The sequence below is a fragment of the Erithacus rubecula genome (assembly GCF_903797595.1).
Source record: "Erithacus rubecula genome assembly, chromosome: 6".
Lineage (NCBI taxonomy): Eukaryota > Metazoa > Chordata > Aves > Passeriformes > Muscicapidae > Erithacus > Erithacus rubecula.
Genome location: NC_136688.1, coordinates 56,762,814 through 56,788,533, shown reverse-complemented (window position 1 = coordinate 56,788,533; position 25,720 = coordinate 56,762,814). Strand labels below are relative to the sequence as shown.

Here is a 25,720-nt window from a genome sequence, read left to right as displayed (position 1 = left end):
GTTTTCCAGCTCATGAGTGGTTCAACTCAAGTGCTAATCTGAATTAACACAGTTACTGCCATGAAAACTTAATCCAAAGAGCCACCTCCTGCTCTGGTGACATCCAGAACCAAGAATGGTCCCTGCCATGCACATCCTGGGTTGAGAAACCTGCAACTTTGTGTTTTGAAGGACAGGACAAGGTGCAGCCAGCCCAGGAAAGGACTCAAGGGTCTCACCCTCACCAAGGCACTTTGCAGGACACAGAATCTCCCACAGGAACACAGCAGTCAATTCAGGCAACTCTCCATCACACCACCAATGAATTAAAATGATTTTGTGAAGAGGAAAATAAAAGCCAACCCCAAATCCAACCCAAGTCCTCTTACCACAGCCAGGACAGCCTGGCTTGCCCTCTGCCATCACACCACCCTCAAATCCAGCAGTCACTCACCTGCCTCCAGCTCACTCTGGTCTTCAAAGAAAATCATAAATAAGCTCAGCTCTGGCAAATTCTCCTTCCCTCCACCGAGGCTGCACCTTGCTGATGCATTTGCACTCCTTGCAGACTCACACATCAGTCCCTGTCCTTCCCAGCAGACACACTGGGTTTGGATTCTCCTCCTGCTGAATCCAAGTCTCCAGATGAATGAGCCAAGTATTTCAGCCAGCCCCCTCCTCTGGAGGCTGGTTTCATTTCAGGGTGGGATGGAGCTGTGGAGATTCAATGCCAATCTTGCTTTTTCTCCCAGGTTGATGTGTGTGTCAGGTTTCCATCATTTCTATTTTAACCTCCTCCTTCATGTGTTTCTTCATTTAAAACTCCTTCTCTTTATCCTTTTTTTGTTTATGTCTTCTTCACTTCTTACCCTCTGTTTCTCTATATTTTCCAGCACTGTTGTTTCCCCTTTTTTTTTTTTTTTTGCATTATTTGTGAAAGATTGTTACAGAATCCCTTCTTGCCCTCTGTGCACACGCAAACAGAACAAAATAGCAAATGACCTTAATAAATTACAGGACTTGGAAAACACACAGCTTCTTTTCCAGCCTACAACAGTTTACTGCAAAGCCATTTTCACCAATTGTAGACAACATAATTACACACACACACACTCTCCCCCTCCCAGGTTTGGCTGCCAGCCTGATAAATAAATGCCTATGTTGTAGGAGGGAACATTAGACAGGCAATACTTTAACTCATTATATGAACATTAAAAGGCATATTTGTATTTTAGATACTATTTTATTGCATTCATAAGCCACTGGAAATATTTTTCTAAATTATATGCTATAAGAGCTCTAAACTTAAAAATGTGTGAAAATTATAGTTCCCCCACCCCATCCTAATCCAACTTGTATTATAAAATAAACTTACTGACAATGCAGCCTTCTCCAGAAATAGAAACTTTCAGTGTGTACATGGGGAGGTTTTTTAAAGGAAGGAGAAAGCTCACACCAGTGATAAATTTGGTCAGTAAAATTACTTTTATTCTTTTTTTTTTTCCTTTTAAATAGAAGGGCTTATACAATTGAGTATAAATATCTTTGAGGAACATGGAAATGAAATGAAAAAAAAAAAACTATCTGTAAGGAATTCTTTTTATTGAGGAAGAGTTTACATATCTAAGTGTTCACCTACTCTTTGCTGCCTCCTGTTAACAGGCATAATGGAAATATTGCACTGAGCATATGCATGGAAAACACAGCTAATAAAGCAAGGAATATGGTAAATACATTTCATACAACCCTAAAAAAATTCAAACAGTCATACAACAAATTCTGAAGCACTTCTGTGATCTGCAATCTCAAGATGATGTTCACTGTTCTGAAGTGTTAGCAAATTGACACTTTAATTTTTCTTTTTCTATTTTTTTTTGTAGAAAGATTTTGTATTGGTTCATAAAACCACAGCCTTAAAATTGTTGGCTTTCAGTTACAGAGGTAACAGAGAGGTATCATCTGAATTCACATCAGAGCTTTTGGAACAAAAATGGCAGCAGTACAAGCAGGTGCCTCCTCCAGTGTCCAAACCCCTTTGTGGCTCTGCCATGGCCAAGGAACAGAGCAGAGCAGCCAGATTCCCTGGATGCTGTGAGCCAGGCTGGCATCCATCCCCTTCTTTACCCATAGGATGCTCCCCTAAATCCAAAATGAAGCAGGAGAACCCCAGCTAAGCAAGAGAAGTTCCAACAAGTCTTGTCAATACTGACCCCACCCGGGAATTTATTAAAAGGAGAGGAACACAAAATTCTTTGACCAACCCATAAAGTGAATGGATACAAATGCTGCTCTGCAGGTGGGAGAAAAAGAAGTTTCCAAAATGTGCTGAGCCCACAGTAGAAGGAACATGTTAGAAAGGATTTGTTCCACTGCAGTTCCAGCCTGGCTTCCACAAGAGCCCACTCTGAAAAAAAAGGTCTATTTACAACAATTTCCAGCTGCTTGTGGAAAAGCCACCCCAGATGTTTCAAACACTGCTGCTGTTTCAGTTCACTGCACACACACTGTGGGTCCATGCCAGGAGCCCCTGAATAAACCTGGAGCACAACAGACACAGAGTAGCCTCTGTCCAATATCAAAGTTATGATCAGTGGAAGAGCAGCTTTCACACACTTCAACATTTTATATTGCTCAGGCACTGAGGATCAATTCTCTTCAGCTCAGAATCTGCCACTCTAGGTTTTTGCTGGAGCCACTCCTGCCATATAGGAAAAACTGGGCTACATTTCATCCTTTCACTTTGTTACAATTTGAATTTATTTACATACAAAATAAGACAGGAGAAAAAGTTCTTTTCTAGTAACCCCACAATGGGCACCTTCACTTGTAATAAGGATGCCTTAGCAAGGCAGCTGCATTTACTTCAGGAGCATATATAAAATTCAGTGTGCTGGTATCAAACAGAAACAAGAATGTCAGATCATACAATGCCAGTACATTCCAATGGGCCCTTGACTATTGCATTAAAAAAAAAATAAATCAAAGCCAAAGAAACCAAAAATAAAAAAAAAAAAAAAATCCAAAACTTTTTCACCACTTTAGTTCTATTTAGAATGCTACACAATGAATAAATTACGTCTTTCTGGGATAGTGTTTTACTCCTACATCTCAAAGAAATTCCAAGCTAATTAATTAGAGCAAGAAATTACATTGAGCAGGATAAGGTTTTAAATGAAAGAAATGACTTAGAAACACCAATCAAAGATAATTTGATTATGATTAGCTGTGCTGAAGTCTAAGTCATTAAAATTGATGAAGAATGTTTTTACACTGGTCTAGTCTATGTAATCCATTACCTACGCTATGCTCTGTACTTCAAGTCTAACAAATGGTATCTGATAATTCAATATTGAAGACTAAAATACTTTCAATGCACCATTTGCTCTCCTACACCAACATGTTTCCAATTTAAAAAGAAAAAAATTCAGTAGCAAGTAGATTTGTGAAATTCTTCACTGGGAGAACTTGAGCTAACATGAAACATCATCCAGATTTTCACCTGCTCGCCTTCTACAAGGTCAGGTTTAAATATGGCTGCTGCTTTATCCTGAACAGTCACTGTCCCACAAAAGCTACACCCATGGTTGGTGAGAAATAATTCCCTGTGCTTTCTAACAACTGAGGCTGCCCAAAGGTGCAAGGTGTCCTGCCATGCTCTCAGCTGAAGTGGCGAGCCAGACGAGCAGACCTGTAGTCGACACGCAGCTGGACAAAGGAGTGAAGGATGTTCTTGTCCAGGTTAGCAAGTTGTTCTCCTGAGCAAACCTGCTTCAAATTATCTGGAGCTACAACCAGAAGGTTGCAAAGTGCATGCAGGGTATCAAAGAGCTGTAAGACCAGTGCAATCTGTGGGTAAGGAGGAACAAAGGGGAAAAAACCAGAAATAATTAAGAGTTGCTTGAAATCTTGAAATATCCTTCAAAACTCTTTACAGCCATCACTCCCTCCTGATGACAGGCTCACCTTGAAGTCTTTGGCACACTTCCTGTACTCAGCCACGTCACAGATGGCCAGCATCCCTCCCATGCAGCTGTAGGAATATTGCTGTAGGTGCTCATAGATGAGGCGATGGAATCGGACCCCAAACTCCATTAAAACCGTGTCCACGTTCTTACCATCCATGGAATTCCTGATCTTTTCCACCTGTTTTCTAACATAGCCACACACTTTAACACAAGCCTAGATTAAGAAAAATAAAAAAGAAGTCAATAAGAATTAGGTAATCTACTTTCTTCCACGTTATAAGATGAACATCAGTTACTAAATTTGATTAATCTCTATGTGTTGTAAAAGTTTATTCTACAATTAGTCATTTTCCACTTTTCTTTTTATTTGCAACACAAAGATGCAAAAATGCCAGCAGAAAGATGGATGCAAGAAAATATTCAATTAAGTTATAGTTCACATCAGTTCAGAATAGAACATTTTAATTTGGATTTTTAATTTAGTGATCCACCAAAAAGGGTGTGTGATTAAAAGCCTCTTGTGAGTCACAATTATAAATCCAAATTAACAGCCATACAGAGATTTTCACCCTTCCCACAGAGCACCTACTGCTGCACTTCTCCCATTCCCACCTGACTGCAGGGATTCAGGGAATGCTCTCACTTCTGCCCATTGAGTTTGTTCCCTACTCCTCCCTGCCCTTTTCCCTGATATGAGCCACCCCAGCTGCCCCCAGGCTGGGATTCAGACACACTCACTGGAGAGACAACACTGTGCAGCAAAATGTTCATGCTGTACCTGTGATACTCTGCCATGCCTTTCTGAGAGGAAAAAGCACCCAGCAACTGGAGAGTACCTGATAATTGATTTTCTGAAACTGATAGCTCAAAGCTAATTATCAGCTAAAAGCCTTGTTCCAAATTTGAGCCTCTTGGGAGGGGAAAGAATGTGCCAGTTCCTCCAGCACCCACTGATTTGTGTCTGACACTAGATAAAGACTACTCATGATCCTTTTCAGCTTGAGAAAATAGTTCACAACAGAGTTTGGAGGTGCTTGATGCAAAATGGAAGTAAATTAAGTAAATACACGTTTAATGAGAGTTTGGTAAGGAGCATCTTGTACCTGACTACACTGGTGAGCTGGTTACTTACATTTGTATATTGAATCAAAACATTGTTTTCATCTTCTGGTTTGAAATCTGTCTTCTTTTGCTCTGCAGCCAAGATGTGCTTCATCTGTCCAATCATACAATTGAGTGTCCTTTAAAGTTACAAATACAGATTGGGTTTTGAAGGGAACTTTTTCATTTCCTTGACTTTTATATTTATATACAATGACACGATTCTGGACAAAACTAAGCAGCATAAAGCAATGAGGGGGGAGAAAAACCCAGTATCTAACATTTTTCTATAGAGATCTGCTTGATTTCATGTAAGCAGTTAGAAAAACCCTAAAAAAAAAAATCCTAAAAACTCTTTCCTCCAAGTTCAGTGTCTTGGAGCAGAGCATGCAGCCTGCTGGTCTGCTGCTTTGAAAGGGGACACATTAATTGTGAGGTAATCCATTCAAATCCAGCTCTTCAGAGAAATTGGATAGCATCCTTCAATGCAGAGAGAATCTGAAGGAAGTGTTCCAAGGAGTTTAGCAGAATTAGATCACATTGCATATTAGAAGCAAGCATCAGAAAACACTTGGGAAATAAAGGAAGGGTGAGGGGAATAAAAAAACCTCTTCCTTTGCCAGAGCTTGGTATTTCTCTTGTTCCCAGAAATCTAATGGAGTTTTACAGCATCAATTATTTCTCCTTTATAGGATTTATCTGTTCAGAACATTATCTAAGGTCAAGGCCCTGCTTTCCTTGGAGCCCAAAGCAAAGGTCAAACAGCAAAGCAGTGACAGAGCTGCAAACCTCTCCCAGTATCCACCTTGGCCAGGAACATCCCCCTGGCTCTCCTCTCCTCCCCTGCCCTCCCCTCATCCTCCCAACCTTCCCAAAGAAAACAAGGACATTCCAGGCCTTGAAGGATTCAAGCTGGGGTGGGGTGGAAAACAATAAATGTAACCAGAGAAGGAAAAAAAAACAACCTCTTTTTTTAACTGTGCATAGAGCTCAGGCTTGTATTTCAGATTTATTTCATTCCAAGTCCACATATCAACAGAAATTTAAAGAAATAATATCTTGCATTCTCCTCAATTTCCATTTGGAATAAATACTCCCAGAAGGCTGTTTATACAAAATACATACTGAGAGAAAATCAGTTTAACTAATTCTGTTTGGCTAATAAATCACTTTTACTGAGATAGATAATTGCTGGGAATGGTTTTCAAGAAGCTGCACTTGGACTTTTCCAGATTGGATAAAGCTGAAACCATCAATGTTTTGAAAATTTGCTTTATTTTTTAAACTCTATCCTTTAAGCAAGACAATCAATTCTCAACAGCACCAGTGGCACCACAAAGCAGCATGAAACAGCCCCACAAACACATTTTACATGTAATGTTCATCTCAAAACTAATCTCTTTTTAAAAAAAAACATAAGTTTTTTTTGATTTCCTCATCCACAAGCCTTTCAATGTATTGTCTGCTGACAAGGACTTGTTCTCCTAAGTCTTTAAGAGATTAATTATTTAACACAAACAGATACAAACCACTCTAATACTGATGACTGATCTCTATCTGTCCAGACCTGAGCTTATGGGCTCAGTTCTCCAAGTATTTCCAACTTTGTGTTTAAACCCCTAAGGTCACCTGCAGCAGGAGCAGCTAAAATCTCAATTGTCACTTTACATCCCCTATTTCCACCTTTCTCCTTGCACTTGCAGAAAAGAATACACCAAACCAAAAGTAGGGCATCACACAACAGCTCCATTTCCTAATTTTAAGCTCATTAGTTTATTATTTTTCTCTGCTGCAAAACAGCTGTGATTTTAATTTGCAATTTTTACAGCTATCCTCTCATTTTTATTCTGAGAAATAGAAAAAAGATTAAATGAGTCATAACCTCAAAGCAAGTCAATGTCAGAATCAAAATTATTCCAGGTCTCCAGACTTCCACGACTTGGTCTAATCCATAGCACTGCACAGATCCCAGCAAATCATTTAACCTATTTTTGTCAAACCTTGCTCCTAAATGGAAATCCTGCAAGTGTTTAACCTATTTCAATCCTCATTTCTCCCTCTTTCAAAGTAGAAAAACAGCAGTTTGAGACAATAAGGTAACAGTGAATTATTGCACTCTCTCAACATAAGCAAAATCCTTTACCATCCTTCCCAGAAGGATTTTTGGGCCAGAAATCTGCCATGGAAAATACGATCCTCTAACCACACAAAATCTAAATCTCTTATGCACAACAATGTATGTTTATGTGTTTAAAAAAAATTCAAATATCCATTTTGATTTCTGGAATTATTCATGCTTGAAAGGCCAGTTAACATCTATCACAAAGGTGTGGTTTAAAAGATTAAGAGAAAGTTTGAATCTCTACTTGCCTATCAATGCCCATATCCAGCTTCACTTCCATTTGCTCTATGATATCCTTTTTCTTCTGAAGGCATTCAGATAATTTAGGAGAAGAGCTGCAACAGTACAGAAAATGTGTGACAGTGTTAAAATATCAAATGAAATTTATCTCTGGGTTTGCTGGTTCCAAAAGGATCCAGTGAAGATTTCCCACCCCAGCAGGAAAAGGGCACAGCCACAAACCCCCTTGAGCCCCACCTGGAATGCAGCAGCAAAATCCCCAAGAACAACATGTCTTTCCTTCCTGTCAATATTCCTGGAGCTCATCCTCTCCCATTTGTTTCCAAAGGAACCAATTTGTTTAAACTCCCCTTCTTCCCCCACCCACAATAATATTTTATCTTCCACAATATCAGTTAAACTACTCCAAGCACAAACTCTTCTTAATAGAGATGAAAAATGAAAAAAATTTGCTTTCTTCACCCAAAAAAAAAAAAAAAAAAAAAAAAAAAAGACCAGAGGAAATGTTTATCAAAACAAAGGTACCTGATCAATGGCATCAGATGATCATTGAACTGCTTGTCAAATAAATGGAAAATAGTATTGGCCTGGTGGACAACATCCAAGAAATAAAGATTTGCATTCTTTGAATCAGAAGAGGGAATGCCTAAAGCAAAGAAGGTTTCATTAGAATTGTAACAATATGCAGTTCTTATAATTAGCATGATGGCTTTTTAAATATGCAGATTTTTTTCCATGAATGCTTAAATGACAGGCTTAGAGTTTCAAAAATTTACCACGGTGCCATATATAGAATTCTTCTTGTAGCTATATTGGTAACAAGCAGAGAAATACTTTACTGGTAACATTTCTGAAAGCAGAACAGAGCAGCCAATTTAAAAACTCTTTCAGAATGGTGAGTTTGATGCTGTCTTACAAGACAGAGGTTCTCACTGTCAAGATTTTAATTTCTTTAACAAGCAGTTTTCTTATTTACTGGCACTCTAAGCACACAAATATATAAACAAGCACGGAATTTCTATAAACATTAAGATTTAATATAAATATATTTTCCTGTTATGACACAGAATACAGAGGCAGGGAATGCTGATGTCCCCATTTCTGTGATAAAAATATTTCTAAAGACAGCAGCACGTTTCCATCTGTGTATTAATGCCCCAAATGAAAGTTACACTTTAGAAGCCATTAAATGTCAAGCCCCAAACACACAAAACAGATTGAATTTCACCAATACATCCTGAACAAGGTCAATCAATAAGGCACAGCAAAGATCATGTGCACAGAAAGGCCAAGGAGATGAAATGCTCAGGAAATACTGTACTCACCAGCAAGGCCTGTTTCTAATGCATAATCGATGTGTTCAGTACATAAGAACTCTACAAGCATAGAAAAAATTCTGAAAGCATTCTTGGGTAAGTCAGAGGGATCAGACAGCTTTAAAGAAAAAGAAAAAAAAAATATCCTAAAGGTCAGTTCTACATAGATTTGAAAGTTTATTGGATATTGCATAGGGGATAAGCTTAAAATGTAACAAGTATTCCAGAATAATTGGGATTTTACTCAAAATGAAAAGTATCCATGCACAGAATTATTCAGGAACAACCTATAATATCAATAAATCCTTCAGTATTCACAAATAAACTGAAGCTGCAACAGGATGCTACAATAAGCAAAATAACTGTTTCTAATAATAATAAGAAGAAGAGTAATAATAAAAGAAGTTATTTATTAATAGTCCTGACAACAGTTTTCCAGATTCAGTCTCAGGAATGACCTAACCTGCCTGCCACTGGAAAATGCATACAGAAGAGATTAATCTATGCATACCCTGTATTTTTATTCTTTTAATACTGTCCTGGCACTGGCCACAGAGAGAAGCAGGACCCTGGGTTAGCTGGACCTCCAGTTTGTGTTCTTTTATCACTGGAGCAAAAATAATGCAGCAGAAGCTGGGCTACATTTAGCACAGTTCAGCTGGAGTCAATGGAGCATGAACACTTTTATTAAGTGCAGCAATGCCCACATTTACACTCAGCATCTGGACTTTGATGAGCTGTAAGCAACGTGGGATTTTGGACAGCAACCTGTCAGTAAATCCCTTTTCTAAAGAAAAACGTGACAGGGCTTTTGTACCTAAGGAAAAACAGCTTTGGTTCTTAGGGAATTAGGTGAAGACTTTCATAAAGCTTCAAGGAAGAAAGATTACTACTGCAACTCCAGGTAATTTACACAACACTCACAAATATTCCTGCTGTATTTCCCCCAGAAAATTCAAAAACCAAACAACAGAGACTCCCAAACACTGAAGTGTTTCAATATATGGCTACATTAAAATGACCAATTTATTTTTCCTAAATAGGAAAAATCCTGATATATTTTCCTGATATTGAGAAAAATAATGATCTGTTTGCCTTACAGTCACTGATTCTCACCCTGAGCAAGGTGGTGATCCCAAGGGTGTGCAGGTAACAGCTCTGTGTCTGTACCCTGCTCTGTCTTTGGCCCACTAAGTTTATAAAATATTAAGACATCCAAATATCTGAAGTTTTTCTGCCTTAAGTTCATTGAGAATGTTAAAGGAATTGAAATTTCCTAGAAATCATTGTGTTTAGCTAATAAAAAAAATCACATTTAAGTCTGCAATTAAATTTCAAGGGTTTTCATTTACACCAAGTACCAGACAAATATGATTGACAGGCAATAAAACCAGCAATTTAATCAGAAGTAAAATACCTTTTCATGCTAGGCTGAAGCATTTAAGGAACTGTAGAGGGTTACCAAGGTAAATAATGTTTAAGACTATTCCTCTCAGCATTTTATTGGTGATCATTCACTAATGTAAGAAGAAATTACACTTGAAGGCAGGAAAACAACTGTTGAACTATTCAGTGTATTTTTAAAGCAGGAAAAGAAAACCACACTAAAGGTTTCTCAGGTTTGGGGTCTAATTTAGTAAGAAAAGCAATGCAGCCAGTAGGTTTAACCATCCCCACTTCTTCCAAAAACAGCCAGCATTAATACTCACAAATTACAACTAAATCCACATGGAAAAAGAAACCCTCAGCCTCCACTGTGACTCCATTTCCATGAAAAACATGAGACAATTGGACAAATGTCCTTTCTTCTTCCTATCACACCTCAACCAAAAACTTCAGCTCAAGACTTAATCTCATAAAATTATCCCACTAAGGGAGACCACAGGAAGCAAACTTACCCTGTGACATCTTTCAAAAGCTTGTTTGGTTTCTTGCAAAAGGTTAACCACCACTTCTTGTGACAGGAAGGTTTCCCCATGTGTGTCAATGCTTGGCCCCAGGGGTAGGTTTGTTCTTTGCCTTAGTCTCTCTTTGAGGTCTTGAATACTGAAACAAAGATAGACCCCAAGAAGATTTCACCAGGTGGAAATTTTGGTACTTAAACTCAACAATAATTTAGCATCTTTTAGTTGTTAACTCAAAAAACAGGACCCAAGACACAGTTTAGGATGTGCAAGCATTAAGACAAGTCTTGCAAGCTTTCAAAACAAAAATTGCCAGTAAATGCAAAACTACCACCTCTGATTCCATGGTCAGCTGTGTTCTGGAATGGCACATTCACACATGGGAGCAGCTATTCTCCTTTGGGATGAGTGATTTCACTGGAATCCTACAACACTTCAGCTCTCTGGACAAATTTAGCCTCCATCCACTCTGCCACGCTGCACTTTCCAAACACTTCCTATCTCATCCACACCCACAAATCCTCTCATCCTCATCCACTATCTCAGCAGTTCTTTATTTAGTCAAGCATGCTTCGACACATTTCCATGCATAAAACAACCCATACTGTTACACACTACAATAAATTTAATTTTCCCCAAGAAAATTAAATTTTCATCTTTGCTTTTTTCTAATTACTTCACTGCTGCTTTTTTCATATCATTCCTCACTCCTGATACACTTTGAGAGGTGCATTAGCCTTAGCACCTCTGCTTCACACAAGTTTTAATACTTCCTATCCCATTTCTCACTACTCCTTCATTAGTTTTTCTACCCTGAGGATAATGAAGTCTTGTTTTACCTTTCTCTAAGTCCATTGCATCTTCTGGGCTCACTAAGAGCTTTCTCACTGACATTGCTATGGTCTTTTCCCCTTCCTAGGTCTTGGGAGGGGACCACAAGACCTGGGCAGGTGAAAAAAAATGTATGCTTTTAGATACACACATATACATGCTTTAGGTACCTTAGTTTTGCTTCAGTCCTTTTGTGGATCTGGATCCTAAGTTGAAACATAGGTTTAACTGGTATTTTTCATTTCCAGTATGTACAAATACCATGCACTGAGTACATTTCACATGTACTGAGAGCAACAGACTTTTGAGCAGAACAAAGTGAAAGCAAATTATAAAAAGCTGTAGGTTTTTGGCACTTCATCACTGTGCAGCTGACATGGCAAATACAGCCTTCCTCCCCTCACCACCTCCCTTCCACCTCAAAAATCACAAAACTTCCCCAAAGGAACTTACCCTCCAGTGCCAATGGACCTCTTCTGGTGGTTTTTGGAATCATAATAACGCTGCAGAATCATAGCACTCCTGCTTTTCAAATAGCCAATTTCCACCTCAATGTAATTCTCCAAGTAGGAAATGAAAATGGCCTTGATAAGCTTAGACAAGAAAGTCTGCTTATCAGTACCCAAGTTAAATTCCATCAATTTGCTTGACAGATTAGTGGTTCTTTATGCAAAAGAAACAAAGAAGGGAAGGGGAGGAAAAGGTTGAATGTGGATGAATTACAGCATTACAGGTTTGTAAAGTACACAGCACAACAGAACCATGATGGTGATTAAGACCTGGAGCAGTTTCTCATTTAAGTAAAGAATTTCACATAATTCATGTTTAATTACACACAGCACCACTGCAATCAAGTTGCCAGTGAGATGGGGAGGACTGGCTTTTGCACAGTTTTAAAATTACTCTTGAAGATCACAATAATACCCATTGAAAATAATAATGGCCATTTAAAATTTTCCTTAGGAAACCCATCACTGCAAAGGTTAATAGACAAAAAAACCCTCAGCTTTTATGAGAAGTTTACATTTTTGGCTTCTTTTTCTTGACAATAAATCTGTTTATTTTCCAATAGCTTCAATCCAATAATTTCAGCACTGATATATAAATACCTTGTATATAGATCATAGAGATTCTTAAGGTACTGTTCTGCATCTGATTTCCTGTGTTCTTCCAGCTGGTCCTTCACATAACTCTGCAAAATTTGATACATCAGTTAGAAGATCAACCACAGAAAACCAACCACAGGTTGTACTCATTACTTCCCAGATTATATGAAATTTCCTGCAAAGTGTAGGTCTTACTAAAAAGGAATTCATCTCTCCTTTGTTTTTTAAATCTCTAATTTACACTTCCTGCATTATCCACAGAGAGGGTTAAATGCACTTGTAGAAGACAATGATTTAATAATACAAAAGTATTTGTAGTCACTCTGTACTCAGAGCACAACCAGATTTATTTGATATGGGCTTGATTATCTGTCTGAATTGTTACAGAGCAATGAGTTGATTCTACACCCTTACACAAAGATTACAAGTATTGTAAATTCTCATTAATTGTTATTACTAGCTAAAATATTTTTTTAATTAAGAGATTCCTCAATGAACTTTAACATGCTAAAATTTGTAATACCTGAAGTTTAACTTCAAAGATATTTTGAATGAGTTTGGCTAGCACAGTCTCTGGATTGCTGAAGATTTCTCCAACTTGCTTATTCACTCTCTGGCAGAGAATGGCTGCATCTTCAAAGACATCATTCCTCAGGAATGCACCCTAGGGATTGAGAAGCACATTTTAGAATACATGTACAACAACCTATAGGACTAAATAAATCAATAATGTAATGTAAAGAAAGAAATGATGTAAATAAAAGTCCATTACCTCTTGACACTGTTTTATGTACACATCAACACAGTGGGAATAGCCCTGTGGAAAAAGTAAAACAACTCCATGTTAGAGCAGGTTGTTCATGCTTTCAGTACAAAACAAAAAAAGGAAATATAATGCCTGTGAAAAAGTTACTTAAAAAAAAAAAACAAAACCAGAATTCATTTAAAGCATAATTTTTCCAAACCCATTTTATGTTACATATCTAACAAAACTCCATTTACCACCACTCTATGTGGATCTACATCTCAAGTTTCAACATTCTTTCTCAAGCATGGAAGTCAGGTCATACCCATGCAAGAAGAGATTATCTTAGAAAGTTCTCCACTGATGCTGCCCTCAATCCCCCTCATCTGCCTCCTTTATCCCCCTGCACTTGATTTGAGACTGAACACAATCCTGAAGTTACACATTATCTGACATGAGGGATGTGCCCACACAAATACATTCACTCAAAACAGGCATTTATTGTATCATGACTTGGGTTTATTCACATATTTAAATTAAACCTCTCACTTTTTACCTTAAAGTGAAGCAAAACTGCTGCTACTTCTCTCATTCTGGAGATTTCTCCTCTGCGCTGAGCACTGGTAAACTCTTGAATTAACTGGCACTCTAAATCATGGTATTTACCTGGAAAGGGGATAACAACAAAAACCCATCAGGCTATGTAATTCAGGCAAAAACTGTAATACTGACAGTATTGCTCACTTCTTTAATCATTTTTAACAATTCTAATACAGCAAGATGGGTTGAACTGGATAGATAACTTACTTGCTATCTTTGATTTTACTTCAGAAAACCTGTTAACAACAAAAAAAATACAGAGTGATTAAATTCAAATCCACATCACATGAGAAATCACAGCTCATGAACAGCAGGCATTCTGCTTTAAAAATGAAAACATGCAGCACAAAGACGACAGAAAAGTTCCTGCTTTATATCCCTAAAAACCTACAAGCATCTCATTCAAATCTAGCATTAAGTCAGCAAAGCAAAATTATCCCATTAAAAGTCTGTTAAGCAGTTTAGGATGTGTATGTAAAGATGATCCTACAACACGAGGGCGTGAACACAAATCTGAGAATAGTGGAGAGAGAAATAAGCACACAATCCAGCTCAAAAGCTCCATGAATCACTAAGCACAGCACCAAAAGGGGAGACAAGGGAAGCATCAGAAAAATCATAGCTGTGCAAAGATTTACTTCCTTAAAAAAGATGTTCAGATAGATTTTTACCTGTCAAAAGGCAGCTCCTGTGCAATCAAATGCAGCTTCTGAATAATATCAGCTGCCTCTTTAATCTGGTGGGAGGAAAATATGACAGTGATTAAAGAAGGTCTGATTTGGGGCTGTTCCTTTCCTCCCCCTGCACTGTCCAATTTTCATACACAAAGTTCTTATCTCTAAAGCTGGTTGAGTTGACATACCCGTGGAAGAGATCAACCCCTTCAAGTTCTCATATGTACTTTTAAGATGCTTAAGGTATTTTTCTTTAACATAAAGTAATATAGGTCAAAATAGGATGAAAAGTCACATTACATGTTCCCACTGGGGATGGCTGTGGAGGTGTGTGAGCTGTCTGGACAAAGAGTTCATAGCAAAAAAAAAAAAATAAAAAAAGCCATGACCATGCTTGGCATGGAGAGAGGAAAAAGGGGATCAAAGCAGAGCATTCTCCCAAAGAAGGAGAAATGTTAGATAATTGATGCATTAGAAATAATAGATAATATATCTATTAATGTTAGATAATTTCTAATGAATCTAACATTTCTCCTCGTGGGAAGGGCTGTCACTGGCACAGCTGCCCAAGGCAGTGGTGGAATCTCCATCCCTGGAGGGATTTCAAAGCCATGTGGATGTGGCACTTGGGGACATGGCTTAGTGGTGGCCTTGGCAGTGCTGGGGAAACAGCTGGGCTTGAAGGTCTCAGAGGTTTTTTGCAACCTGAATTATTTGCTGACTAAAAGCTTTATAAACTGACACAATGGACAACATGGAGAATATGCAGTTTATCTTGTTCTTCCAATTAGTGAGAGGGAAGGAAGTAATGAAATCCTATTCTGCCACCACTTAGAGCAGGCTGGATTAAAACTTTTCAAGAATACAAGCAGGCACACAGGTAAGAATAGAGAGCACAGGCATCACACCAGGCTGGTTGTTCAGCAGAAATAGGGGCACTCAAAGTGTATCCATTCTGACTATTAAGAGCAGCTTATGTTTTGAACTGTCAGCTTACAATAGCCTCTTAAGGCAGAAGCTGCTACACTCCTCAAATAAATCCAATGAAAGAGCAGTTATTTCTATTAGCTGCCAGCAACATTAATACCTAACAACTGGGATCTATAGAATTGTGTGTATATTAGCAGTTATTCACCAAAGTTACAAAATCAAAACAAACAAACAAAAAAAACCAAACAACAAATCCCACAAACACAACATTTTCTTTGTTTCCTCTTCCCACAATAGCTGCTAATGAACTTAGAGTTTATTGAATTCAGGACTTTTTCTATGCACAAGAGAAGCCATGACAAATCAATACTCCATGATCTCTGCTTAAACCAGGACATCTTTAATTTTTAATTGAATCAGGCTTCTGTAAACCATTAAAACCAAAAGAAATATCGATTTTGTAAAATACATCTTAAAGGCTATAATGTATCTAGGGAAAAACAACAGAAAAATCATGGAGAAATAATGGCAAGGGAGAATTTTAACACAAAAGATGCACAAGTGAAAAGGTATAATGAAATAATATTAAATACAGAACATGAACAGAGAAATGGACACAATAACAGTAAACATATTAAGCAGAACAATGTTATTGCATGATAAACAAGTGAGCTGTTGATAATTTTGGTACTTAATTTGTGTTGGAGTGATTTGTTCACTTCAAGAATCTTCAGTACAGGAGGAAGATGGGTTAGCTAACAGCACAAGGGATATTAGAAGGATTCAGAGGATGAAGACACAATGCACAGAAAAGGACAAACCAGCAAGGAAAACCTTCAGAGAGGTAAGTCAAAAATTGCTCAGCATGGCTGGGAGAAAGTGGGAAGCAACAAATGGAGTGTAGGGAAAGAAAGGAATCCAACAGATTTTAAGAAAAGACACTATTGAGAAAAGTATCAATTAGAACACAAGTGTACTATATTCTTTTCTGTGCCTCTCCTTTCCCAGTATCCCCTCAATATCTCAAAGAAAAGTCCACACTTGTGAGGGCTGACAGAGCACAAAAAAATCATAACATCCACCATAACATTATTTAAAACCCCCATCAGTTTGAAGATCAGAAGACACTGACAAAGCACTAAGGTCTCTCATTTAAGAATATTTGTTACCATCTCATACTTTAGAAGTATTTTTAGTACAAAGATGCAACAGCTCCTGTCTGGGGAGGCTCTTCTACAAACACTTCTTCAAATTATTGTTTAAACTAGGAGGCAAAAAGTTCAAGAATTCAGGGCTGAAATTAGCCTCACTAAGATAACTTGTATCCAGAAATTCTTGTTTGTGTTCCCACACCCTTCCTCTGCAGACTGGCACAAGTCTTAAGGCCTTTACATCTGTCTTTCTCCAGATTTCATGAGTATCTTATTATTCTTTGGGTTGTAAAGAGATTCATTTGTTTGCAAATTTCCAGGTTTACCCTATTTATCTACCAAATTTTTCTGGTTCTCCAACAGGATGTATCATCAAATTTTCATTTACAAATAAAGTGAAAATTGAATTCTTTGAGCAGACACCACATCATTCTCTAACTTGTTATTCACCATGCTGCCATTCAATATTTGTAAAATGCATGTTTTATTACTTTAGGAACAAAAAGAAAATTGCTGCTCTGGGAAAGGCTGTCCACAGAACTTCCACCACACTCAAACCTTTCTGTTTCCCTTGGAAATCAGGGAAGTTTTCTCTGCTCCCTCTTGGATTAGGGGCACTATCAACTGGCAATTACCATATATCCACAGACCATGAATCAAAAGTCACTGTGCAAGTGACTCCTTGGGAATACAATTATATAAAATGATTAGCTTTTCATTTCCCTGAGAGATACCTCCAGCTCAGTGGGGAGGGGGTGACTATTAACCTGTTCTCAGGTCTTCCACAAGCTGCATTTCAAGCACATAATTTTTTTTTGCTGAATGTACAAATCAAGTTTTTGCTGTTTCCACCTATTATAATTTTTTTCCTGACTACAACCATACCACTGCACAGACTTTAAGGAGGGAAGGAAGACTCTTCAGGATACACCAACAAAAAAAAAAAAAATCCCAACAAACCCAAACCAACATCTTTACTTAAACTGCATTGGGAAAACCAATATGTCCTTTTCCCTTCAGTTTATTTCTGTTTGTCACACCACTCAGATTGTATTTGTTTCATGAACGTACTCTTGAAGCACAAGAAAAACAAAATGCTTGAACATTTCTTTGAAGTTTTCCTGCCTGATTCCTCTAAATTCCAAGGGTGGAGACATAACCACAGGACTATACAAAGCCCAAAGGCATGCTGTGACAAAAAGGTATCCAAGGCCAGTGGACTGACCCAACAGAGCAAAGTGGCACAAAGAAGTTGCATTCAGAAACGTTCTGCTTTACAGGATGGATCTGAGGCAAGGGGTTCAAAGGAAAGAGGCAGATATTGTATTGCCCTCCCAGCGTTTCCCAAATCTCCCATAATTTCATAAAATGAAAAATGCCAACATTGCCACATTAAGCATCACTGAATACAACTGCTTTATCAGCAATCTGCAGCCCAGTGTTGTTAATTTACATTTCAGAACAATGAAACTTTAACAAGTCAGTCACTCGGTGGTTTGAAGTCTGACCATGGTAAGTCATGGTAGCAGCTTGTAATTAGGGCAGTCCCACTTAGTGCTTTGAACTGCTTTCATCCTGCTGACAGCTCTTACCTTTTCAGAGTTTGTAAAAACATCAGACTTCAGCTCTCCATCCAGAAACTCATTAAAGTATTTCATCAGCTTCTGAGCCTCCACAGCCCGTTGCCGTGGCGTGTTTACCCCCTCCAGCTGGTCACCGAGGTGACAGACCTTAGTTGCTACATAGCTGATGTGCTCATCCAGCTCTTGGAAATGTTGGAAGGCAACCTGGAGAACACAGGCACTAAACTCATGATTTCCATTTCATGTACTTCAGGCAACACAAGATTTCCTTCAGCAAGAAGCCCAGTTAAAGTTTACCCACATAAAGTTTAGTGTCTTCCTTTAAATTGTTGTCAAGACTCCTCACTTTCAGCAGTGCTGACACTCATGAATGGAACATGCAGATTAAGCCTCCTTTGACAGGAGAAATTGAAATTGTCATCAAACCCTCTTTATTCTTATCTCAAACAGCAACACCCTGCACCAAGAAAAGTTATGCTGTGAAAACTTGCACAGCTTCCCACTGACTCTACCCTTCAGATTTACCTGGTTGCTTTTCTGCAGCTCTTGCACTTTCTTGGCAAATTCCTTTGCTTCCTTCTGGCACTGTTGTTCCAGTTTCTCCACCTTCCTCTGAATCCTCTCATCCATTACCTGTAATTCTTGAATATGATTTACAAATTCTTCCAATAATCTGATTTGGAATAAAATGCAGGAAAACAGTTTTAGTTTTTAGTTTGAAAGACACTCTCTTCTGAAGAGTTTAAAACACCTCAAAAAAAGCAACTTGCATACAAGGCTGATCTAACCAAGTCCAACTTAGAAATCAGATTGCAGACTTAAATAAATAAATTTAAATATTTTAGAAAACAATAATATTATTATATATAACAGAATATTTTAGAAGAATTCTGTTTCTAAAATTTTGTTTTAAACTGCATCACCCTGGTTGCATATTAACATAAAAACTCTGTGTATGGTGGGCCAAAGGAGAGAGGAACACCAAAATATCAATCACACAAGAATGTGGCTCTGCCACAGGTACAGAATTACCTATATCCCCATCTTCCCTAAATCAATCCCATACAGAAAAAGAAAGCTTAGGTCAGTAAATTCTCTCAGTGTAAGGGATACAACAGAAAAATATTCTCTACTGTACATGTTACAAGTTAGAAATCAGCATTACAGTAAGTAATTATTTATAAGTAACTGATACAGCCATCATTTCATAATGTTGTTATGACTTCACTTCTTCCTATACCCATCTCAGAGGGTTTTTTTCTGCTCTTTCCCACCATAAACTTTTCTTTCAGACTCCTATTTTACTCCTCCCAATTACAGAATATCTGAATGCATTCTTGAATTCCTTCTGTTCCTTTCATTTTATTCTGAACATCTCTCTCATTTCTGTTTTTGTCCATTCTGTCCCATTTCAGTCTCATTTTCAGCTCTTAATTTTATAAATATCCCAGTCACTGATCAAGGAATGGATTAGTCCTAGATTCTCCACAGCCATAAAACTCATGCTAAGAACTAAAAACATCTGAAACGTTTCAGAACTTTTCTGTCCAGGTTTAATATCAGAAGAGGCTTTTAGCCCAGTCAGTTACTTGAAGGTACAACTTTTTAAAGAAAACTGGAGTGAGGCAGATGTTGGTCACTCCTCTCCTTCACTCCTTGATTGCCAGAAGCCCAAGAGCAAGAAGATTCCACAGAAAACCACTTAAATTTAGGAGGACACTTAAATTTACAGAAATATATTGAAAATCAAATTTAAACCACAGTGACACAAAGCCTTTTTTTTAAACAAAAGCCTGGAAAAATGCAGGCAGTCTCTATTAATTTTAACAAATTGATTTAGGCTGGAGTTTGTTTTTTAAACAGGGCTTGTGTCAATTCAGCACTTATTCAGCAACACTGCTCAATATATTGAGAAAGGAAAGAAGCAAAAGCAGCTGCTGGTCAGGTTTTCAGACAAGAAATAAAGACTCCAAGACTCTTTCTAGGAAACAAAAGCAGCATCTTCTAAAAACAGAAGAGCAAAAAATAGACACCAAAATATCAGTTTCTTTTTTGATACTAATTGTGGCACCCTGCACAAGAAAAAAATTTATAGTTTTGCCTTCTTGTCCTGAAAAATATGGAAGTGCCTCACAGGAGTTCACACAAGCAAACCAGCAGAAATGCAGACTTGTTAAACTGAGTCACTATTGGTGCAAAATAAACTACACTGGAGTATATACTGGGCACAGTGTGGAGAAAGGGCTCCAGGGAACAATGTTGTGCATTTCCAGGCTTCTTCCTGCTTAAATCATGTGTCTGCATAGGGTACAGGCCTCAGAATGAATGTCCAGAGTTCAGCATCTTGCTAGAAATTCAGCAGAATCCTTTCTCAGATGCCTCCAAAGAGCCAGAGTGCTCCAGAAGAAATGTCCTTTGACTGTGTCAGGTTAATTTTCTGACATTTTAGTAAGTCAGATTAGTTTATCATGAGATCTCACCCCCAGAGCTGCCTCTCTTGCCATTCTACCTTTTTGTGCCTTGTATTTACAAACTATTGTGTCTTAAGGCAGCTCAGGAAACTAAAGTAAGAAACTCATTAAATTGGCTTAAGTGTCATAGCAGTGAAGCCTCATATCCTCCTTCATTCAAGAGATCTCAATCAGAAAGTGACTTTCCCTTACTGTTGCCACTGAATAATTAGTTCTGAATAATTGGTTCATGGTCACAAATTAGCAATTCTCCCACATGCAAACCTCCTTGGACACACAGCACCACTATACACTGGTTATTATCCGTGGGATAAACCAGTACAATTAGAGACACATCCACTTTGGCCATTGTGCAATTTGATTTTTTTTACCTTTTTGGATCGAAAGCTTCTCCACCTCTGGAACCTCCCCCAGGTGTTCTCCATGCCAGCCGTTCAATGTATTCATCTGCCACAAAAGGCTCCTGGCCACAGAAGAAAAGCCCTTTACAATGTGCTCAGCAGGTGCTCACACCTCATTTTGAAAGTGTTTAGAAGCTTTATTCTGAAGTACAGTGTTGATAATCACTCCATCACATCTTGGGCTTACATATTTATTATCTACTTTCAATATGGTGAGTTGGAACATCAAGTTTAGATATTATCAGACTGCTTGTAAAGGATGTGCTGCAGGTCTGTGAAGAGCTGGCTGTAAATGACATTATTTTCAGCTGAGCTTGTGGCTTTGGTCATTCCAAAGTGCCTGAACCCTGCAGCTGATTTGAGAGGTCACACCAGCCCAGCCAGCCATCAGCTGCACAGCAAAACCATCAGAGAACTCATCTGCAAATCCATCTACAAAAATTACACGGCAAAATAAGAAGTTTTTACAGTTATTCAACTCTCTGTCACACCATCCCACACAGAGAACTGACCAAAAAACCCAGCTCAAAAAATCCAGCATGAGATGTCACTGGGTGCAACCCAACATCAAACTGCAACTGCAGAAACAGAGCAGATAAAAATGAGGAAAAAAGGCATAAAAACAGAGGATAAATTTGATTTCCACAAGCAGAAAAAACAGGGCATGAGTGATACTAAAACTCAAGGTTACACAGGTTTCTTCCATAATATTTGCTGCTTCTTCCATAAAAACACTACTCAATGGTAAAGAGTTAAGATTATTTCTCTACCCAACAATGTTTTCTGAAGGTAGAGGTCTCATTTATAAACCCAAGACCTCCCATTTTAGCTGGGCTAATACTAACAACAACTCAAACACTTCATCACATATTTAATACTAAATTACTCTAAACAAAGTCCAGTTTGTATCATTAATAAAAATCGTATTTATCACTTCAGCAGCAGTGATTAGATGTTAACATCAGCACTTCCAAAACAGAGGAATTTTAAGAAACAGTTCTAAAAGTGTGAAACAACCCAAAACAGAGCTGGGAGTGGCTCTGGCTAATAGGGATATTTGATAATTATGCCACCAGTGTTTTGATAAAACTTGGTTGAAAAAAAATGAAAATAGTAAAAAAAAAAAAGATTTCAACAGGTATTACATTGGTTACTGCACTAATATGTCTGAAACTTTGTCACAAGGAGTAAGGAGGGGGAAAACAGCATTACAGAGTTAGTTTCACCAGTAAAATCAAGGGTTGAAAAGTAAATATTGCCCGTTCAAGGTCTGTTTCCTCATAAACAAATTATGCCCTATCCAGCCAGGCCCAGCCACTGACCAGGAAAATAAAAGTTTTTTACATACACTTTGTTACATGCTGAATCCTGATAGAAGTTTTATCACTCAGTAACTCCTCACAGACAGGCTGACTCAAGTAACTGTGTTGTGCTCAGCCTCTTTGGCTAAACTTCAAAAATAACTGGTTGATATCACATAAAAACAATTTCCCTACAAGTCACTCATCTCTTTAACCAAGTCCTTCCTGATAGACAACATGAAGTTTCCTTGACAAGAATCCTTTTCATCAAAAGCCACAATGCCACGTTTCATGCCAAGTATAAATTCCCTCCTTATGCCATCTTGATATCTAAAAGTTTGGGAACACTTTAGTAATTTAATTATAGGAGAAATGAGTCATGAAGTGCAGCAACATTCCCTTCAGGGGTGGCCTCCAGCTTCACAATTTCCTTAGGGCTCTTTGCAGGACTCCTCCTTTATATGAAAATCCACAATTTTTCCTCTGAAGATCCTGTGATTCAGCTCTGGTTACAAGGATACAAAGCCAAGTATGGAAGAACACTGAATAAAAGGTTTACTGACATTCTGTGTTTGTAAATAACATTTTCTACATTTCTCCCTTTCCCAAATATTCAGACTAAAAGATAATTCACCTACACACACATAGTGGCTTTGAATATTTTTTTGCATTTATGTAAAACAACATTTACAAAGTTTCTCTGCAAGCCTCTTCTCCTAAGGAAATTTGATGTAGATGCCTCAGAACCCCAAAATATATGGTAATTCCAATCTTCCTCCACCCATCAAGTCTCTACACACCTGTAAATATTCCTTGAGTGCATGTGCACACAGCCCACCTGCAGCTCCCTTCCTGGAAAACACCTGTTTTTCCAAGAACACTTACACTCAGACCTGTCCTTCACTTTTTTTTAACCATATAAATCCTGTTCTGTATTATTTAAGAAATATTAACAGCAGTAGATATTGATCAACAGAGAAATGAGAATTTTTCTTCAAATTTTCTACAGAGGGTGTGCTAAAAAAAAATCTACTTGATTTATAAGGAATAAATAAAGTTCAACAGTGTCTAAGACATGATTTTCCACTGCAGATCCAAAAGTTTGTACTTTAATTTGCATGTTCCATACACATTTGCATTTTAAAATGCTATCTTGATAACAGGGTTACTCATAGCTGACAGCCTAATTCCTATTTTAAGTCTCCTATCCTGTTCTGCAGAAATGGCTGAAAAATCAGCTAATACAAATGTCATTTGCAAGTCCTTTTCCTGTTATCAGATGAGCCCCAACAGTCAATTTCTTCAGCTTTGAACTTCCCTCTGGCTCCAGATGAATTAAGTGATCCCATCCATTCAGCCAATACTCCTGATTTAATAAGAGATATGCCTGGAGTGGGTGATAACCTGGTTTGATCTGGGGTTTACAAATGAAACTACACTGGACCCAGCCAAATTAAAAACCAGTTTAGAAGTGCCCACTGTTAAATTATGTTTTAAGTACTGTGAGGGAAAATTCAATCCTTGTTGTGTCCATTTGCAGCACTGATCCTGCTATACAATTTCCCATATCTGTACTGAAATTTACTTTAGAACACACACTCATGAAAATATGGTAATCAAATTCCACCCTCAGCAGACAGCTAAGGGCTACTCCCATAACAAGCACATTTTTATGTTCTTATATAAAAGGCAGCAATTTCAAACTAACAGAGTAGGCAACATTAAATTAGAGGACATCAACAAAAACTCTCTTGCCCTGGGAGTGAAAGAGAAGTGAAAGCAGGAGAGGCAGAAATACTGGATTCCATGCTGGAAAACAAAATTTCTAGCCCAAATCTCCAGGCAAAAGTCTCACCTAATTTGCAATTTCATTTTTATTGCTATTGCAAAATGGAAAAAGTTGTTGCACGACCCAAAGCAGCCAAAACACACCATTTTCCTTGCATATTCAAGTTACCTCACACTCAACACCCCACAAAGAACATTGAGAAATCAAGGGGCTCCTAGAGTAGTGTAGGGAGAGTACAAAACCTGGCATCCAGCTACAGGAACACAGTATTTTATCCTGCTATTCTTTAAAGCTATGCAAACCAAAAGATGTGAGTCATAACACTCGTGTGCCATCACAGTGATTCATAAATTCAAACGCACACAATGCATTTACATGAACCCCAGATATAGGATCTTCCAGAGAAACAGGAAGACTCTTTCCTGCAGGCTGGGCAGAGTGATAACCCAGCAGAAGAACAACCAGCTCCTGAGTGACTTGGAGAGCAAATACAGGACGCCTGGGGATGACACTGTGTCCCTGTGAAGGGGAAGAGGGGACACCACACACTTTTTGTTTATCACAGGTTAATCATGAGAGCTCAGGTCCAGGCCAGAAGCTGGAGCCACAGAATCACAGAAGGGTTTGGGTTGGGACAAACCTCAAAGATCATCTTGTTCCAAGCCCCTGCCATGGGTCACCTTCCACTGTCCCAGGCTGCTCCAAGCCCTGTCCAGCCTGGCCTGGGACACTGCCAGGGATCCAGGGGCAGCCACAGCTGCTCTGTGCCAGGGCCTCTCCACCCTCACAGTCCAGAGGCTGATTTTATTCTTCCTAATATCCAACCCAAGCCTCCCCTCCTTCAGTTTGAAGCCGTTCCCCCTGTCCTGTCACCACACACTCCTGTAAAAAGTCCCCCACCCATCCCTCTTGCAGGCTCCCTTCAGGAGGGAGCGTCTCTTCCAACCTGGGGCATTCTGTAATTCCACGGGAAGGATCTGACAGACTCCTGCCACCCCTGCCCTGCTCCTGCCTGGCCCTGGCTGAGCTATTCTCCTTCGCGCCTAAAGGGAGGGCAAAGTCATTTCCTGATTCCATTCCAGCCGCACTGACACCCCGGCACCGGGCTCGGGGCTGCGCTCGGCAGAAGGAGCGGCGCCGGGCCTGCCGTGGCCCTGTCACCCTCCCTGCCAGCCCCGGGAGCCGGCGGGGAGCGAGGCCCTGCAGCGGGGCAGGGCGGGCACCGCACCCCGGGGCGGCTCCGCGGCTCCGCTCCCCACCCGCACCCGCCCGCCCTTCCGCAGCGAGCGGCCCCGCATCCCGCAGCGAGCCGGCCCGGCCCGCGGGGCCCGCACCCACCTCGAACAGCTCGGCCGTGGTGGCCATGGCCGCGGGCAGGGAGGGAGGGAACGAAGGAGGGCGGCGACCCCTCAGCGCCCCTCGGCCGCCGCCGCCCCGCCGCTGCCGCCCATTGTGTCCCCCGCCCCGGCAGCAGCAGCCGCGGCCGCGGCGCCGCCTCCGCCCGCCGGAAA

At 39.2% G+C, this 25,720-nt stretch overlaps 1 protein-coding gene across 2 annotated transcripts; it reads right to left on the bottom strand.

The window, feature by feature from the left end:
- Nucleotides 1–1,441: 1,441 nt before the first annotated feature.
- EXOC5 (exocyst complex component 5) lies at nt 1,442–25,720 on the bottom strand. 2 transcript variants are annotated; one of them, XM_079309321.1, is made up of 19 exons: nt 25,548–25,657; nt 21,090–21,181; nt 18,773–18,920; nt 18,257–18,451; nt 14,581–14,645; nt 14,117–14,145; nt 13,866–13,975; nt 13,337–13,381; nt 13,088–13,228; nt 12,568–12,650; nt 11,912–12,121; nt 11,629–11,664; nt 10,622–10,769; nt 8,733–8,841; nt 7,933–8,053; nt 7,416–7,502; nt 5,077–5,185; nt 3,943–4,158; nt 1,442–3,825 (listed from the first exon to the last, which is right to left on the bottom strand). In XM_079309321.1, exons 1-19 carry the CDS (start codon nt 25,572–25,574, stop codon nt 3,637–3,639), a joined length of 2,160 nt encoding a protein of 719 aa, XP_079165447.1. In that variant the 5' UTR covers nt 25,575–25,657; the 3' UTR covers nt 1,442–3,636. The 2 variants fall into 2 exon arrangements, with proteins under 2 accessions (XP_079165447.1, XP_079165446.1); XM_079309320.1 differs by lacking the exon at nt 11,629–11,664 and having other exon boundaries at nt 25,548–25,720.